The 19290-nt window shown below is 47.8% G+C and overlaps 1 protein-coding gene and 1 pseudogene across 2 annotated transcripts; one reads left to right on the top strand and one right to left on the bottom strand.

Moving 5' to 3' along the window:
• Positions 1–106: 106 nt before the first annotated feature.
• LOC116902995 lies at positions 107–545 on the bottom strand (annotated as a pseudogene).
• A 5490-nt stretch (positions 546–6035) lies between these two features.
• Positions 6036–19086, top strand: Adck2 (aarF domain containing kinase 2). Of its 2 annotated transcripts, XM_032906698.1 has the most exons (8): positions 6164–7476; positions 8540–8686; positions 11866–11994; positions 12971–13066; positions 15674–15925; positions 17405–17533; positions 18512–18565; positions 18696–19086. In XM_032906698.1, the coding sequence occupies exons 1-8, from the start codon at positions 6574–6576 to the stop codon at positions 18834–18836; spliced, it is 1851 nt and encodes a 616-aa protein (XP_032762589.1). In that variant the 5' UTR covers positions 6164–6573; the 3' UTR covers positions 18837–19086. The 2 variants fall into 2 exon arrangements, with proteins under 2 accessions (XP_032762590.1, XP_032762589.1); XM_032906699.1 differs by lacking the exon at positions 8540–8686 and having other exon boundaries at positions 6036–7476.
• The last annotated feature ends 204 nt before the right edge of the window (positions 19087–19290 follow it).

The raw sequence follows: 19290 nt of genomic DNA, 5'->3' as shown, positions 1-19290 counted from the left end.
CAGCTTAAAAATGCACCAAGTCTATGAAGTCTCAAACAAAACTTGAATTTCCTGTACATACTCCCGTCAAATGAAGTTATTTTCTGTACTTTTGCAAACTGGTCTTCTATTTCCTTTCATTTGACCTAGATCGGCTACTATATGTAGAGAAGAATCGAAATGACTTGTGATTTCTCTCATGAGACAGAGACCTTTCTCTTCTCCTCTCTCTAGCTTCTCCTTCTTGGGGATCTGGGCAGAGGTGGAGGACTCCTTCGGTAATCATCTCGAGGATGATAACCTCAAGAGGAAGGCAGGCCACAGTTCTGTTCCACTCTTACACGGCAGCCACATAGCGTTCTTCCATCTAGCTCGCAGACAGCATCAGTAGCATCTCGGGGATCCTCAAATTCGATGAAAGCAAAGCCAGGAGGGTTTTGAGCAACCCACACATTTCAGAGTGGTCCACAACAGCCAAAAGCCCGTTTGAATTCAGTCTTGTTCCCATTGTTCCCTAGATTACCTACATACACCTTACAGTCCAAGGGACAGGAATCACAATGCATTTCAAGATCCTGGGTTCAAAAGGTCCGAACAGGCCCACCCACTTCCCTCTTGCTCTCCTCTCACAGAGTGAGCATCCATGAAATAGCCAAGACTTTTTTTTCAACTTAATTTTAATTTTTTAAAGAATTATTTATGTATATGAGTACACTGTAGCTGTCTTCAGACACACCAGAACAGAGCATCAGATCCCATTATAGATGGTTGTGAGCCACCATGTGGTTGCTGGGAATTGAGCTCAGGTCCTCTGGAAGAGCAGTCAGTGCTCTTAACCTCTGAGCCATGTCTCCAGCCCCCTTAATTTTCTTTTTCTCTGTGTAGCCCTAGCTGTCTTGGAGCTCTCTCTGTAGACCAGATTAGCCTCACAGAGATCTGCTTTCTTCTGCCTCCCTGGTGCTAGGATTAAGGGCGTGCTCTATCACTTTCTTGACTCTGCAGCTGCATTCTTATTGCAAGCCTATAGCTGTTGCAGGGTTCAGAGGTCAACCACAGCTCCACTGTGAGATATGGTCTGGCCGTCCTTTCCTCTCCAGTGTAGTCCGTCTTATGGTACCACGCAATCTTCGTTGCTTTCACGGCCTTTGCTACACTTTGAGACTGCACTTTTTTTTCCTTTTTTTTCTCGGAGCTGGGGACCGAACCCAGGGCCTTGCACTTGCTAGGCAAGTGCTCTACCACTGAGCTAAATCCCCAACCCCAAGGCCCAAAATATTAAGAAGTAAAATTTGTATACTTACAAGAAGACTGCACTCATATATGTTCTCTCATTAGTTCTTCCCCTTCTAGAAATGCATATTCTCCTGCCCTGTTCCTAGGTGTACAGATACAGAAGCTGAGGGTGGGGCTAGTCCTCTAAGTATAGTTATGACAGATAATATGGTACCATAGGTAAATGTCTAGGATGCTACAAAGGCACCCACTCCTGTCCTGAGAATTGGCTAAGATGTTTTTACTCATTTTTATGGGTGGGATGGGGTCGAGTGGATGTGGGCTTTAACAAAAGCAAACTGGAAAACATGATTTATTTATTTAGAGGTAGGGTTTCCTGTACCCATGGTAACTTTGGACTTTTGTTCCTCTTGCTTCGCTTTTTAAGTGTTGGGTTTCATTTGTGAGCGACTATGTCCACCTGGCACCACTTAGACAGGGTTTCACTATGTAGCCCGGGCTGGCCTGGAACTCACAGAGATCTGTCTGTCTCTGCCTCCAGAGTGCTGGGATTTAAGGCATTTGATGTGACACCATGACAGGTGAGGACTTCATTTTAAATGAGATCTTCTGGGCTGGAGAGTTGGCTCAGCGGTTAGGAGCTTGCTCTTCCAGAGGTCCTGAGTTCAATTCCCAGCAACCACATGGTGGTTCACAACCATCTGTAATGGGATTTGATGCCCTCTTCTGGTGTGTCTGAAGACAGCAACAGTGCACTCATATACATAAAATAAATCTTTAAAGAAAAATGAGATCATCTTCTACTGGGCATGGTGGCACATGCTTATAGTCATAATCCCAGCACTCAGGAGGCAGAGGCAGAAAGACCAGAAATTTAAGGTTATCCTCAGGAACATGTCAAAACAGAAGCCAGCCTCGGCTACTTAAAATCCTGTCTTTAAATTATTTATTTATTTATTTATTTATTTATTTATTTACTTGCTTCACGCGATGCCTTACAACTATAAGCCAAGCACTTGGAGAGCTGAGGGAGGAGGACCTGAAGTTTGAGGCCAGCTGGCTCTATCCTGAGATGCAGACCAGCCTGGGCTGCGAAGTAAGGCTTTGTTTCAAAGTAACGGTAATGGTGATAATACTGCTAAATAATAACATAGAGAACAGATGAGGTCTCCCACAATCCTCCTTCCACACCTGTTGTACAATGAAGGAGAAACAGAATTGTTTCTGCTTTTATTTAAATGATAAAAAAACGACAAGGTTTGCTAATTGTGGAGATCAACACATTACATACACCCAGCTTGCTGCTTCTTCTTCTTTCCTACTTTTTACTGACTCTTTGTGAATTTCACACCGTGTCCCCTAATCCTACTTATCTTTTCATCCCTCCATATCTAACCCGTCTGCCCTGGCGACCTCCTCATCAAGAGAAAACACACACACAAACAAACAAACAAACAAACAAACAAACATCCTGAAGCTGCATGGTGCCATGGTGTGTCACACAGAATACCCCTTTGCCCAAACGTCTTTCCTTGCAATTCATTACAGTGAGTTATTGGTCTAGGTTGAGCCCTTCCCCTTCAGCATACCATAAATACTCGACCTGCATTGGTGCTTCTCTCAGATATCCTGTTGTTGCCTGTGCCATGGAGATCCTGCAGCCTTGGTTCTGGAGGACCAGTACCTTCACACCCCGCAGCAATTTATAGATGAGGTAGATGTTAGGGTGGGACAACTCAAAGTCCTGGATCTGGGCCTGGGTGATAGCTCAGTCAGCCAGCCTGACGGCTCTTCAGCACTGTCCATGTGTCTTAGTTAGGGTTTACTGCTGTAAACAGACACCGTGACCAAAGCAACTCTTATAAGGACAACGTTTAATTGGGCTGGCTTACAGGTTCAGATGTTCAGCCCATCATCGTCATGGTGGGAGGCATGGCAGCATCCAGGTAGTACATCTTCATCTGAAGGCTGCTAGCAGAATGCTGGCTCCAAGGCAGCTAGGATGAAGGTTTTAAAGTCTAAGTCCACAGTGGCACACCTACTCCAACAAGACCACACCTTTTAATAGTGTCACTCTCTGGGCTAGGCATACTCAAATCACCATACTGTGCAAAGGGCAGGGCCAGCTCACCCCAGTGCCATAGCTGGCAAGAGGCTGGGCTAGCTCTCCTGCTCTCATGCCCTCCTGGCCAGCTCTCCCACACTGTACAGGCAAGCAGTAGGGCCAGCTCTCCATGAGCTTCCTTTTTTTTTTTCTTTCCGGAGCTGGGGACCAAACCCAGGGCCTTGCACTTGCTAGGCAAGCTCTCTACCACTGAGCCAAATCCCCAACCCCATGAGCTTCCTTTTTAAACTATTATTTTATGTGTGTGGTTGTGTTGCCTGCATGTATGTATGGATATCAGACGTGCACAGATGTCAAAAGAGGGTGATGGATCCTGTGGAACTGGAGTTACAGACAGTTGTTAGCAGCCATTTGGGTGCTGGGAATGGATCTTGGGTCTTCTTAACTGCTGAACTCTCTCTCCAGGACTCTCTGTGCCTTTTTGAAACAGGCAGTATTGCTGATTGGCCTGGAGCTCCCCGTGTAGACCAGGCTGGTCTTGAACTTTACCTGCCTCAACCTCCTCATCTCTTCTACAGATGGTTGCTGGGAATTGAACTCAGGATCTCTAGAAGAGCAGTCAGTGCTCTTAACTGCTGAGCCATCTCTCTAGCCCCTAAAAGTTCTTCATAAATAGATTTATTTATTGGAGCCCAGAACTAGGCAGCATTAGGAAGGTTGAAAAACACTGCCTTAGGGGAACTTGTCTAACTTTAGTTGGATTTCTCTCCCCATGTCCACCCTCATGTGTCCTTTTTGGAGAAATAAAGGTCCAGAAAAACTTGTCTGGGGTCACACTACAAGGTGCCATGGCTTAAAATGATGTACTCAGAACTATTCAAGTCTTTTGTGAACAACTTGGGGACAGGCAAATGAGTCAGGAAAAAGGGGATACTTAGTAATTAGGGTCTGGCCACATTTCTTTTCTAAAAATTCTTTTTTAAAAATAAATTTATTTTATTTTATTTGTATGAGTACACTGTCGCTGTTTTCAGACACCAGAAGAAGGTATTGAATCCCATTACAGGTGGTTGTGAGCCACCATGTGGTTGCTGGGAATTGAATTCAAGGCCTCTGGAAGAACAGTCAGTGCTCTGAACTGCTGAGCCATCTCTCCAGCTCCTAAAAATTCTTGACAGATAGATTTATTTTTTTTCTTTTTTTCTTTTTCTTTTTTTCTTTTTTTTTTTTCGGAGCTGGGGACCGAACCCCGGGCCTTGCGCTTGCTAGGCAAGTGCTCTACCACTGAGCTAAATCCCCAACCCAGATTTATTTATTTTATATTATGTGTGTTTTGCCTGTATGTGGGTCTGAGCACAGATCCCCCTGGAACTGGTAAGTTAGGGATGGTTGTAAATCATCGTGTGTGTGCTGGGAATTGAACCCACAGCTTTTGCAAGAGCAACCACTGAGTCATCTCTCTCCAAGCCCTATTTTGTTTTCTTGGAAAAGGGTGTCACTATGTAGTTCCTGTTGGCCTGGAGCTTGCTATACAGAGCAGGCTGACCTCCAACCTACAGAGGTTCTGCCTCTTCCTCCCTGTTGGAATTGAAAGTGTGGGCCACCATGCCTGGCACCTGACCACGTTTCAAAGCATGATTTCCCAAGATGTCATGTCTGCTTTGGGAAGCCCAAAGGGTGTACCCCCATCTTTTAGAGTTAGGAACTGGGTTGTTATTGACAATATGTGTTTTGGGCCACTCTGCCATTCCTGACCTCCATTTGTGGCTCTGATCCTACATTTGGGGAAAATTACTGTATCTTCTGAGCCTTCTGGATGGCCTGGGGGTGTGTCTTAAAGTTGAGTGACATGTCCAGACAGGAATCCTGGATCTTGTCCTTCCTTCTCTTTTCCCCATAATTCTTTTCACCTGTGATGCCTTTAAATCTACCCTCGGCCAGACTTTTGTGCAAATTTCTTTCCACACAGGGGCAAAAGCTGTGGATTGGTAGTAGGGACTGTGGTGCTCCAGGGCAGGCAGCCTTTTAAGTCCCACAGTGCTGAGAAGAAATCGCGAGACCTTTCCTAGCTGGGTAGGCTCAGTTCCCATCCTACCAATTCCTCCTCACCTCCTACAACCCCACAAGTCCAGGCTGTCCAACCTGGTTGGTTGGTTATTCAAGATTGCATGTGCTCTCTCTCTCACACACACACACACACACACACACACACACACATACACACACTTTCCTACTTTGGAGTTTCCGTTTGGCCTCTCTTCCAACATCCTTTTTTTTTTTTCCCCCCAAAGCAGACCCTACCTGCTCCTCACTGCTTCCGTGGCCCTTGCTATATTTTTATTTTTTTTTTTATCACATTTATTTTGTATGTGGGGGACACGACTTAAAAGAATTGGTGACCTCCTTCCTTCATGTAGGTTCCACGAATCGAGCTCATTTATTTCGTCGGGCTTGACAAAAAGTATCGTTACCTATCTAGTTTAGTACATATTATTATGACTCAACAAATATTAGATTAAATTTAATAAAGATGGACTTGGCTCAATAAATATTATTTAACTGTATGAGCCATTCCCTAAGGTCTAAACACCACCGCTAAGCCAGTGCAGTCTGAGACTCAAGAACCTTGGACCTGTATCCAGCAGTTGAAAATCTCGCCTTCCCTTTGGACCCAACTACAATATACCGTGTAGTTTAACATTTCTAGGATTTAAGCTACGAGGCTGTGAAGAGGAGAGGCAGACGTGGAAAAAAGGGCTACAAAGCTCGCTTCTGTGCTTTGCTTTAAATCTCTACGGGGACTCCGTGTGCCCAGGCTTTTGCCCTGGTTCTCGCCGCGGCCCCTTTAAGGAGCGTGTCCTAGGCAGAGAGGGCGGACCTAGGTACCGGAAGTCGGGAGGAGCCACGCTGGCTTGGACGCTGAGTGCTCTGTCTGGCTGACTCTAGGCTCCGTGCTGTCCTGGGTCTGGTCCGGTCGGTGTCCCTGCTGTACCCCGGGAGCCCGGAGCGTTCGCCCGCCGGAGCGTTCTTCTCTGGTCTTCCCGCGGCCCTCTGAAGCCTCTCCGTCCGCTCTAGGCCTCGGGTCCTCATCTCCATCCCTGGTGTTCGGTGACTCCCGGCACTCTGAGCTCTGGCGCTGGACAGCTTGTCGCCCGTGGTCCCGGGCTCAGGTCCCCATTCCCTGCGCTGGGGGTGGGGGCGCGGTCGGACTCAACCCTGCTTCGCCACGGAGTGTCTCCATAATGGCTTCCCCTTAGGTAGAGGGCAAGCAGCCTAGGCCTGGGGGTCTGGAGAGGATGGTGAACCCCTGGCGTTTGTCTGTCAGGGTCTGCTTGTCACACTTGAGATGCTTTGAGTTCAGAAGGGAACTTGGGCTTTCCAGATCCCTGGGATGCTCTCGAAATGCCAGATTATGTTGGTTTCTGCTAGGTGCTTTACCCAAATTCATCTCAGCCCAGGGCAGTGTTGGAGAGGCGGCGCCTGGCAGCTTGTGCCAGCGAAAGACTCACTGGAGTAACCTGCCTGAAAATGGACTAGTGAAGGTGGCCCAAGAAGGGCCTCTGGCCCGCATATTACTGTGTCTCTGCCTAGGGCTCCGCGCTGGTGTGCTCTTGGTGAAATTCCTCCCCCTCCTCTTCTTGTACCCTCTCACCTACCTGGCCCCTGGCTTCTCCACCCTCTGGCTCCATCTGCTTTTCAAAGCTACAGAGACCTCAGGCCCAACGTACATCAAATTGGGCCAATGGGCCAGCACCCGGCGTGATCTCTTTTCAGAGGCTTTCTGTGTCCGGTTCTCCAAGCTGCATGTGCAGGTGACCCCCCACCCTTGGGCAAGGACGGAATACTTACTCCAGCAGGCATTTGGGGAGGATTGGCACAGCCTCCTCTTTTTCGAGACCCAGGAACCTGTGGGTTCAGGTTGTGTGGCCCAAGTGTACAAAGCATTCGCAAATATTTCATTGCTGGAGAAGGGCAGAATCTGGAGACTTGGGGAGCTCTCTGTCCCAGGAACTGGGACAGTCGGGACGCAGAGAGACCCCTTTATGAAAGACTGGAGGCCTTCAGAAAACCTTGCCGACGAAACATTTATAGAAAAGCTGCTTCTTCCTAAAGCTGACCTTGTTAGGTCAGAAGTGGGTGTGTCTCAGGCTCCTGGCCAACCACCCAAGTCAGATCACCTCATCCCAGTGGCAGTGAAAGTAAGTGCTCTCAGGACCTGGCCTAGTACTCTTCATCGTTAATCAAGTGCCCACTGAGCTATCTGCCCCAGATCAGAAACTGACCCCAACGAGAGTCACATTGCTTTCTGTTCAAAGATGGAGTATTCCCTCTCCAAAGATGCTTGGGAATGGAAGTGTTTTGGATTTCATATGTTTCTGGATTGAAGAGGATTTGCATATCTTTGATGAGATATCCTGGGATAGGACCCAAGTCTAAACATGAAATATGGAATTCATTTATGTCACACACACACACACACTCCCCAACTTACACATGTAAGGGATGTGCCCTCATCCCCTGAGGTCTGGTTTGGAATTTTTCACTTGTCAGTCCTTAACCGTGTCAGATTTTGAAGCATTTTGAGTTTGGATTAGGGCTGCTCAACCTTTTTTCTCGTTACCTCTGCCAATACCTGTTAAATTCAGGCTGTTTCAGTCAAACTTAGTTCACACATGCTAGGCAAGCCCTCAACCACTGAGGTGTATTGTGAGGCCTCACTCTGCCTTTTATTTGTAGATAAGGCCTTGCTATGTTAATTGTCCTCCCAAATAGCAGGGATTGCCAGTACCCCTAGGCCTCCTGGCTCAAGCTTGCTCCTCCTCCTCCAACTCCTCCTCCTCCACCTCTTTTTTTTTTTTTTTTTTTTTTTCTTTTTGAGGTAGATTTGTACTATGTAGCCCCTTGGCTGTCCTGGAGCTTACTATGTAGAACAGGCTGGCCTCAAACCCACAGAGATCTGCCTGCCTCTGCCTCCTGAGTGCTAGAATTCAAGGTGTATTCCTCCACAACAGGCCCTGATTTCATTTCTTGACTTCAGGGTACATTGGTATGAATAGTCTGAAGGAGGAAAAAAAATGACTTGGGTTTTGCTACTTCTGGGGAAGAGGGGCCACCCCCCCCCCAGAAGTGTCATGGGTATTGGGTTACTTCCCTTTGTTTTGATGGGAAGCACTCTGGCTGTCTTGAAAGTGGGAGCCTGTGCTAGCTAGGTAAGATGTTCTCTCCTGATCACCCGCCCTGTCTCCTGGTTCTTTCTGGCAGGTGTTACACCCAGGCTTGCTCTCTCAGGTGTACATAGATTTACTGCTGATGAAGATTGGAAGCCAAGCCCTGGGGCTCATACCAGGAGTCAAATGGCTTAGCCTGCCTGAGATCGTGGAGGAGTTTGAGAAGCTCATGGTCCAACAGGTTAATCCTTTTCTCAGCTGTAAATGGCGTGTAACATAGTTCTTGCCGTTAGCAGTTGCTCATGAACCAGCTAAATGATGAGTGAGTCTGTAATTTCCCATTCTGTCATGCAGAACATAATCTATTAGTCAACGTGGGTAATGCTGGCTGGCGGGTGAAACAAGGAACGGTCCAGTTCATGCAGCTAGGCTATTTCTTGCTTATATTCAGGTAACCTGAGGGAAGAGGGGAGCTCTGCTTTGAAGTAGTATTAGGACTCATTCCCTTTGCAAGATTGGCACTGTCATTACAACTGGGAAAACAGAGCCTGGGCTGCCTGTCACCACAAAGGCCAGTGAATAGAGACAAGAATTGGGCCTTAGGGGTTGGGGATTTAGGTAAGGGGAAGAGCGCTTGCCAAGGAAGCGAAAGGCCCTGGGGTCGGTCCCCAACAAAAAAAAAAAACAAAAAAAAAAAAAAAAAAAAAAAAAAAAGAATTGGGCCTTAGCATTTTTTTGTTGTACCTTTTTTTTATTTATTTATTTATTTATTTATTTATTTATTTATTTATTTATTTATTGTGGGCATGTGGTGATAGTAGGCATGGTCATGCTATGGCATGTGTATGTAAGTCAAAGGACACCTTTGAGGAGTCATTCTCCCTTTCCACAATGTGGGTCCCCGAGGCTGGCCTCCCATGGCACCAAGTGTTTTTACCCAGTGAGCCATTTTACTGGCCTAGAATTGAATCTTTAAATTGTGCTTTATTTAGAGAGCCTGTGGAAGACCTGCCTTACATATTTTCTCCAGTTAGCAGACTGTGGAGTGGGTTGGGGGTGGGGAAACATAGTCATTTATCTGGAGCTCAGTCTTGCCCCTGTGGTCAGCCTGTTGGCTGTAGTTTTGAGGCTCTTGCCTCTCTGGCCTTGCACTCTTCCCTCACTCTGGGCAGTTCTAGAAACATCAAGTCTATCTAGTGTCCAGTTATCAACCTTGTACGTCTCCATGACATCTGAGGTAGAGAGAGCCCAGTATCTTTTAATATTGTGCACCTGTTAAGCTGTTAATAACAGGGACATGTAGGTTCCTTTTTGCAATACAGAATACAGGTCTGATACAGAATGAAACTGCTCTAATCCATCCCCTCTTACCAGCTTCAACATAGTCAGTTTGGAATGGAGATGACATAGAAGATGTAAGAGATTTTATGGGTAGGCCAGGAAGTGAGAAACATCTCTTCCTTCCAGTCTACCAACCAGATTTCCCAGAGCCCTTGTGAAACACAGTTTGAGGGCAAAGTAAGACTAGATGGGTGACATTAACTGTGCCACCTTCCATGGCTGACCTCTAAGACAAGAAGCCTCATCTTTGTTTTCAGAGCTATGAGTACACATGGACCCTCCCTGTTGGAGACTTTTGCAGGCGTTTGTGTGAGCAGACAGACTTGGTAAACTAAGTTGGAGGTATCTGGGCCTTCAAATGAGCATCTGGCTCCCTGTTGGTAGCTTAGGTATGGGTAGGGTTTCGGAAGCTATGTACTAAGACTTCATTTATAGCCTCTGATTGAAGCTTGGCTTCAATCCTTTTCAGCTTCTAGGCACTTATTTTAATGTTTAGGAAGTATTTGGGTGGCTCAGGCCCATAATCCCAGCACAAAGGAGGCAGAGGCAGGCAAATGTCTGTGAATTCAAGTCCAGCCTGATATAAATGAGTTTCAGGTAGCAGGTCCTGTTTCAAAAAAACAGAAACAGACAGTAAAGTATCTGGACAATACAATAAAGGAATTTTTGCCTACAGTCCCGAAGACTAGGCCCAGGCCAAGAGAGATTCTGGTTCATCAATGCCTTCACATGGTAGAAGGTGTTAGCATCTCAGGCCTCTTGTATTAGGACACAGAGAGCTCTACTCAAGGCCTAATCACTCTGCGCAGCAAAGCCCTAATTGGTTATACCATATTCTTGGGAGCTAGGATTTGAACATAGGGATTTGTGGGGAATGGGAGGTGTATGTGGAGGGGTATGGCATTCAGACCAGGGTAGAGAGCTTGGTTTCTGTTCTGGAGTATAGCAAGTTCGATAGAAGAGATTACAGAGAAAGTAGCTTCTAGTGTAGCCATCTCTTTATTTTGACTCTTGACTTCACCTTCTATCTGAGCTTCAGCTTCCATTAAAAGCCTGAAAGACATCAGGGTCCCATCGCTGAAACTCTCATCTCTATGTTTTACTCATTTGTCTTAAACCAGTCTCTCCTGCTAGCTCTGACCCCCAACAGACCTCGCACATGGCAGGCTAGGTGTGTGTGTGAGGTCTGTCTCTGTTCATTTGTAGAGTCATGTCATAGTTATTACAAACTCTCGGGATCGAGGAGTGTCAGGTCAGGCTGTTCCACTCCGTAAGACTTGAGTGAGGCTGGAGTTTGGGATGGTAGAGTAAGGTGGGCGTCACCAAAGGAGGAGGATCTAGAGAGGAGCAGGAGCCAAATCTTCACCTACCTGAATGTCACTCTAAAGAACGTTGATTTCAGGGCTGGAGAGATGGCTCAGTGGTTAAGGGTTGTCTTGCAGACAACAGCCCCCAAGCGTACAGTGGCTCACAATCTTCTGTAACTCCAGTTCCAAGGCCTCTTTTGATTTCCATGGGCAACAGGCATACAGGTGGCACACATACATATATGCACACAAAACACTTATACACATGAAATAAATCTCTAAAAATATTTAAAGAATGCAGATGTCACCATTCACATGGCATGGATATAGTCAAACAGATTGGGAGAAAATTTGGGAAGTTGAGTAAGATAAAACTGGGGTTGGGCATTCAGCTGTAGCAGTTGGGCCAGTGGGTGGAGGGCAAGGCCCTCCCCATGTGGAACATTGATCATAATGGAAGGAGAGAGGAACGGGGATGGACTAGTTGGGCAATGAGGTCAGATCATGGGAAACGAGCAGAGCATCCTTTGGTGTGGAGGGGACCCAAATCCTCTCAGAGGATCTGAGGTCTGGCTTAGAGGAGTTCATGTGCACAGTGGATGTTAGCACCTTCGGTGGTAACTTTGAACTGGCTGGTGTATCTTCTCTGAGGTACCTGGTATTCTGTAGAAGCCAGGGGAGCTGGTGAGGAAGGAAGCTGACCTGGTCCTCCTGGTGTCTTGAAGTCCTCCTTGTGTCCATACTGACTCATCTTTCCTCACCATCCCTGCAGACAGACCTGCGCTATGAAGCTCAGAATCTAGAGCACTTTCAGCACAACTTCCAGAACATGGCATCTGTGAAATTCCCCACCCCGCTGCACCCCCTTATCACTAGGGATATACTGGTGGAAACATACGAAGTAAGGACCTGGTTCTCCTTGGTACTCATAACTGGCCGTTCCCACAGACGCTTCAGGCTGGAGAGAAGATGTGGTTTTGTTGGTAAAACTGGGAGGAGGTTGGGAGTGATGGAGGGTTTGTCCAGCATGCGCGAGGCCCTGGGTCCATGATCAGCACTGCGCAAAACCAATCTACTATACACCCAAAGCCTCGGAGGAGCAGGAAAGGGAGTGGAGTGAGCTGGTCCCGAGAGCCCCAGGTAGCCTCAGACTGAAGCCTTGGATTGAAAACCTACTCTGCTCTCTTATTAGCTGGTGACCTCACGGTGCTGTCCCAGGAGTAAGTGACACATTGAAAACACATGTGACTCAGAGAAAGTACACTTACCTTAGCTGTCCTCTAGATTGTCTTATTAGCGATTGGTATGAGAGGCCCAGGGCTGTTTCCTAGCTGTGTCACTCAGAGCCTGTCCCTAGACTCTCTGGGCTGTTCTGTTACGCTCCATCTCAGTGGGTTGCCGGGACAAACTGAGCCATCTGTTGATTTGCTAGTTGCCCATTCTTCTGGCTGCCCTTTCCCAGCTCATGTCTCTGTTGATTATTATTTTCTCGTTTTATTTGGTCTTGAGACAGTCTCACACATCCCTGGTTGGCCTCACGTTTTCTATGTAACAAACACTGATCTTAAACTCCTGTTCTTCCTGCCTCTGCCCCCCAGGGGCTGGGGTTCCAGGCTTGCACCACCAGGCCCAGCTCCTGGTTGACTGTCAGCACCTTCTCCTGCCCTTTCCCAGGGCTCACATCTCTTTCCTCTTAGTAGCAGAGTCGATGGCTGCCAACCCTTGGGCATTTCTTTTGAGAAGTATATGAAGGAAATATAAATAGATTAAGAACAATGTGTGAGTAACAAATAGGAAGACAGCACAGATATATGACCTAGCCTGGAGAGGAGGTGGGCAGCCATCTGGATTAAAGCTTTCTCCCTGCTGTCTTCAAGGAGAGTGTCCCGGTGTCCAGCTACCAGCAGGCAGGCGTTCCCACCGACCTGAAGAGGAAGATTGCACAGCTGGGGATTAACATGCTTTTCAAAATGGTGAGCAGGGGGCGCTGCCTGGGTGCTGAGGCTCAGTACACAGCGTGTGTACGGGAAAGTGCCAGGGCCAGCCAAGCAGAGAGCTGCAGGTTGAGTGAACCAGCTGAGTGGAGCCCCTCCCCAAATGCTTCTGTGACCCAAAGCTTGTGCTGAGACCTCGCTCTGTGATGTGCATTCTGTGTGCTATGGAAAGAGTGGAAGCACACAGTCTAGCCCATGGTGCTGCATGTCAGATACTGTTTTATTCATCCTTCAGTGCTTATGGAGTACCTGCTCTGTGCTAAATGCTGGACTTGATGCAGAGCAGACCTGACTCCAGTGTTCACTGGGTGAACTTGGGGAAGAAGCACATGGCATCAAGGGCTGGAGCCCTTGATGGGGACCTTGATGAAGCTTGAAGGGACCTTGTTTGGACCCGAGGTTTCATTCAGGAAGTACCTCCGGGTCAGCCAGGGTTGGGGTGGGGAGGCTGTGTCAACCATGGTAAGACAAATAGGGGACTCATCTAGAGACAACAGCCTATGACAAGGGTGGGATGCAGTGGGAGATGTGAAGGTGTATTGTGCAGAACATCCCAGGGAGTCAGGATTTTAATCTGTGGGCAAGGGGCCCATTTGAGTTCTGTTCCCTTGAAAGGATTTCACTATTACAATATTTGCCAAAATTGTGTGTGTGTGTGTGTGTGTGTGTGTGTGTGTGTGTGTGTGTTCAAATTGAGATTAAGTTGAGACAGCTTTGTTCCATGTAGCTTAGATTGACTTAAAACTTATTATAGAGCCCAGGATAACCTCAAACTCACATTAATCCTCCTGCCTCAGCTGTTTAAGTACTTGAATTACAGGTCATTGTGCCAGTCAAGTATACCATCTTAAGTATATTCTTAAATTTGCATGCTTTTCAATTTATTAAAATGTTTTGACTTTTAAAGGTTTGTCTGGTACCTAGAAAGCCAGAAAGGGCATTAGTTACAGATGGTTGTGAGCTCCCAAGCTGGTGCTGGGAATCTAACCCAGGTCCTCTGGAAGAGTAGTGAGTGCTCTTAACCACTGAGCCATCTCTCCAGCTCCAAACTTTTATGTAAAAAAGCACAGCGTTATTTTTAGTGTTTGCGTATTTGTGAGCCTGCACACATTGTGTGGCATCATATGGGAGCCAAAGGACAGCTTGTAGGATCATTCCTCTCTTTCCATCATGTAGATCCCATGAATCAAACTCGGGCGATCATCAGGCTTGGTGGCAAGTGCCTCTACTTACCGAGAAGCTTACTAGCCCCTTAATGAATTTTAAAGTATCATTCTTTAATCCAGACTCAGACGGTGGGAGAGTGTGAATGAGGCAGAGAGATAAGTTAACTGTGACAACTGTGACCTGGAGATGGAGTTGGGTTGGAGGAGTGACGTGAGGCAGGGAGGTAGGTTAGGGTACTTTTGTGGAGGAGTCCAGAGGCAAATGGTGACTCCTTTTCTTTTTTTGAGGCAGGGTCTCGTGTAGATGAGACTGGGCTTGAACTTGCTCTGTAGTGGAGAGTGACTTTGGAACTCCTAATTCTAGTTTCCCTAACCTCTCCAATGCTAGGATTACAGGGTTATGGTCGGAGTGCACTGTCATGCTGGGATTAGAGGATTGTGGCCTGAGCGCACTGACTTACATACTGGGCTGATGTTGACTCTGTAATATATTTGGGCCTCCTCATCTTAGAAGCCCGCATTGAGCTTTTCTCATTCCTGTACATCAGGACGAGGTGGGGGGATGAGTAGCAGGCACCTGGCCTCATCACAAGGATTTCTGCCTTTCGTAAGACTGCAGCAGAGCATCTCGGCGCACTTTGAAGCACCAGGAAATGCCTGCTATATTTGGAGACATAATTAGTGGTCAGAGCTGGGTCTGGGATGTGTCTTGAACCAGGTGTGTAAAAGAAGGCTATGGATGCTCCAAACACTCAGGGCACATAGGAGAGCACTTGGAACCCAACGATGAACTGAGAAGCCTGCTGAGAAAGGGCAGGGAAAGTGAGTGGAGAGGCATTCAGAGGCTTCTTGCCTGGTGAGTCAAGAGTTGAGGTTCCCTACCAATGGAATGGGACGCAGAGGAGAAAGGGAGGTTTGAAATTGCTGCTTTGGTTCTGAGAAGAGAGTCAGGGGGTTTAGGAGGCCGCCTCATGTTGTCTAAGTCACATTGTCATTTTGAACATTTGGAGGCACATTTGAGCTATCTGGTCTACCCAGGAGGTCTACCAGTGGTATTATCTGAATTAGTTGTGTTACCTGCTACCTGGGGACAGGGAGGGACAGCTGGGGCAGGACTCTGAATCTCTGCCCTTAATTCTAGCACTTGAGAGGTAGAGACAGGAGGATCTATCAGAAGTTGAGGGCCAGAGCGGATGACATTAGACCCTGTCTCTTAAAATTAAAATCCAAACCAATTGGAATCAAAGTCTCCTGCCCAAATTGTTGTTTGAGAGCATCCAGCAGCAAGGGCTTTATGAAATGCCCACCTCCTTGCCTTGTCACAGGCAGCCCACTGTTCCCTAAAACTTTTTCTGCAGGTATCCCAGAGGTGCTAGGGTGGGAGGGTTGACACAGACCTGAATGGTACAGTCTCTTCCAGATATTTTTGGATAACTTTGTGCATGGAGACCTACACCCTGGAAACATCCTGGTCCAGGGTGCTGATGGAGTGTCCTCAAGCCTGGAGATGCAGCAGCAGCAGGTGAATGTCTATGACACACTGGCGGCTACCATAGCACCTGCCCTGTGCCCACTGCGCCTGGTGTTGTTGGATGCCGGCATTGTGGCAAAGTTGCAGGCTTCTGACCTGAGGAATTTCCGGGCAGTTTTCCTGGCTGTAGCGATGGGACAGGTAAGACTCACTGGGGTTGGTCTTTTAGGCTCTGGGGAACTCATCCTGTGTCACTGGTGAAAGCCCACCATTGCCAGACTCTATGGTTAGACTCGAGTGGAACAGGTGTGGGCATTGACAGTGTGCTGGTTCTCAGGCTTGGCAGTGTAAGGTTGGAACCCTTAGTTAGGAAGGCATTCTCTCATGTATTTTGCAACTGTAGTTTCTCTCACTCTGTCAGCAAATTTGTTGGCACGGCAGTGACAGGAGGCTACCTTAAAAAATTATCATTTTATGTGTGAAGTGTGTGTGAGTACAGGTGCACAAGAGACATGGTGTGCATGTGACGGGCAGAGGAAGACTTTGGGAGTCAGTTCTGTCCTGTAGCCCTGCACTTCAGAGACTGAACGCAGGTCATCAGGCTTAGGTGGCCAGCATCTCCATCCACTGAGCCATCTCACTGGCTGCTCTAGCTTTTTGATCAAACAATGGCTGTCTTTCATCTGTGAACTTTGTTGCAAAGTAAAGGGTGGGAAGGCTCCACACTGTAGAGAACATGTCCTCTACGTGGGGCAAGATGGTTGGTTTCTATGGTACGGGGTATGAGTAGTTTCCCCCAAACACTCTGAGGGGCTTTGGAAGTTATCGTTAGACAACAAAAAGTCTGACAGAGCTTCTGTGGAGCTCAGATGATGTGTTGTAGCAATGAGGATGGGAAAACACTTCTGACTGCACGGTAGAGAATTTTTCTGTGACAAAACTCCGGAAAAAAAAGAGCACCCCACCTCCACCCCCAAAACAGGCTCTTTCTTTGAACTCACAGAGATCCACCTGCCTCTACCCTAGAGCACTGGAATTAAAGATGTGCTCCACTACTCACAGCTCGAGAGCTGTTTTCTTTTTAAAAGAAGCAGGATCCAGGGGCATCCCTGCTTGGCTTTTGAAGGAGCCAACTGTAGCTGTAGCCTGAAGCCAGTTTGAACGAGTCTCCTGCTTAAACAATGGGATGCTATGTCTGAGGACATCTTCCTATGCCTAGATTTGTGTGATGGTCAACTGTCACAGCCACTAAGAAAAAGCTTAGTTCTTGTGGCCATGAATTAGGAGGTGACAGACATTTGAGGGGATCACTGGGGACGGGCTGTGGAGACTGTCCTGGGTACTTTAGTCGGAGGGATTCAGCAATCTGGGGAAAGGTCTGAATCACAGGGACCAGGAACGCTCAGCCTTTCCAGCCTAACCTGTAGGGCCTGGTGGCTCCAATTGGTCATGGAAGCACCCCATGTGGCCCAAGAGGGAGATAGCTGCATCATTGTCTTAGCAGAGACCTTAAAATCTTAAAAAGGCCTAGTGGATGGCAGCAGCTGAAAGGGATTGGGGCCCGAGAATGGGGCTGTCGACAAACCAGGTGGGAACAACTGAGATCTAAGAGCATTCAGTATGCTTGATAAGACACTGCTTGCTCCGCTCTACAAAGCCACTTTTCTTTTCACCATCCAGGGCCACAGAGTGGCTGAGCTCATGCTGCATCATGCCCAGGCCAATGAGTGCAAGGATGTGGAAAAGTTCAAGGCTGAGATGGCTACACTGGTGACCCAGGCCAGGAAGAACACCCTCACACTGGAAAAGGTAGAGGCTGTGTGATTGGTCAGAGCAACTCTTACACAGGAGTGAGGGAAGGGTGGGGGATGTCCTCTGTGGGGAGTTTGCAAGGAAGTATCTTTTTGTTTGTTTGTTTTTCCTGAGGCAGGGTTTCTCTGAGTAGTCCTGGTTGTCCTGGATCTTGATTGTAGACAGGCTGGCCTTGAACTCAGAGATCACCTGCCTCTGTCTTCCAAGTGCTGGGATTAAAGGGTTGCACCACCATTGCCCAGCTGGAGGTAGGGTTTTTAGTATAGGTAAAAACCAGTCAACCAACAAACCCCCAAACTTATCTTGTTCCCATGTCTTCTAAGAAGCTCAAGGGGCCTACTGAAATCACAGGCTTCTTGCTGGTAGAACCCTGCTTTACTCAAGGAATAGCTGTTGTCTGAACATGCAGGAAAGCAGCATCCCAAAGATGTGCCATAAGCCTGTGTCCCTCGTTTGGCCTCCCCTAGTCTCTGGTGTACTTACCTTCAGTTAACTCGGGTTGGTGGCCTGTATTAGCAGGACTGGCTATGCACAGAGTAGACACTACCGCTGCTGATCTGGCTTATTCAGATGGTTACAAATCACATGCTCATGTGTTCGCGCGCGCGCGCACACACACACACACACACACACACACACACACACACACACACACATGTTCAGACACCAGGCAAACCTCTTGTCTCTGCTATCTTGATACAACTTAGTCTGTTTCCTTCCAGAAATTCTGAGTGTGGTAAGGGACAGGGAGAAGCATGGGGTGGATATGGCTCTGAGATTTCCTCTGCAGGCATTTGTGACTTGAAACTTGAGATGGGAGTGAGGCCCCTATTGGTAAATTCCTTTCTGATGTTCATTGGGTAGTGTGTGTGCACACTTGTGAGTGTGGCAGTGGGGAGGGGTAAGTGTCAAAGGACAGGACCCTGGAAGGGAAGAGATGCTTCTGGGATTCTACCGGGACCTTTTGTCTTGCAGCTTCATGTTTCCAGCCTCCTGTCCAGTGTCTTTAAGCTACTGATGACCCATAAGGTGAGGTGCTGTTAGAGGGTGGGTGGGGGAGAACCCCATGGACAGCTCAAGCGGGGCTCAGTGATGTGGTTGTCCCGGATCCTGAGCTGCATTCCAAGGTCAGAGAAGAACTGCTGTTTGTCTGTTCCAGGTGAAGCTGGAGAGCAACTTCGCCTCCATTGTGGTTGCCATCATGGTGCTGGAGGGGCTCGGCCGCTCACTGGACCCCAAGTTGGACATCCTGGAGGCAGCAAAACCCTTCCTCCTCAAAGGGCCAGCATCCTTCCTGTGACTGTGGCAGTGGACACACAGTAAAGGCAGATCCCGAGGGTCTGTCCTTTGGCAGCTGAGACGTCTAAAATTGGGATGTGTGGCAGAATCAGCACCACGTTCCCAGCGACCTAGCCTCAGGGCCTGCTTAAAAAACTTTGGGTTCTTTTAGGGTAAAGGGAGGGAAACGGAAACTGGTGCCAGGGACACTATTTCAGGAAAGAAGACAAAATACATTTACTTATTTTGTTTTTCTGTTTTCTTCTCCTTAAGTCTGCCTGTCTGAGTGTATCTATATGTATGTAGATGCCTACTGAAGGCCAGGCGAGAGCATGGAGTCCTTTGGAGTTACAGGCAGTTGTGAGTGCTGGGAACTGAACTTAGGTCTTCTGAAGAGCAGCAAAGTGCTACTAACCACTGAGCTGTCTCTCCAACCCTTCTTTGGCCCCCCTCTCCCTCCCTCCCTCCTTCCCTCC

The sequence above is a fragment of the Rattus rattus genome, chromosome 6 (assembly GCF_011064425.1).
Source record: "Rattus rattus isolate New Zealand chromosome 6, Rrattus_CSIRO_v1, whole genome shotgun sequence".
Lineage (NCBI taxonomy): Eukaryota > Metazoa > Chordata > Mammalia > Rodentia > Muridae > Rattus > Rattus rattus.
The sequence above is the reverse complement of the archived record's forward strand: the minus strand, read 5'-3'. Positions and strand labels throughout refer to the sequence as shown.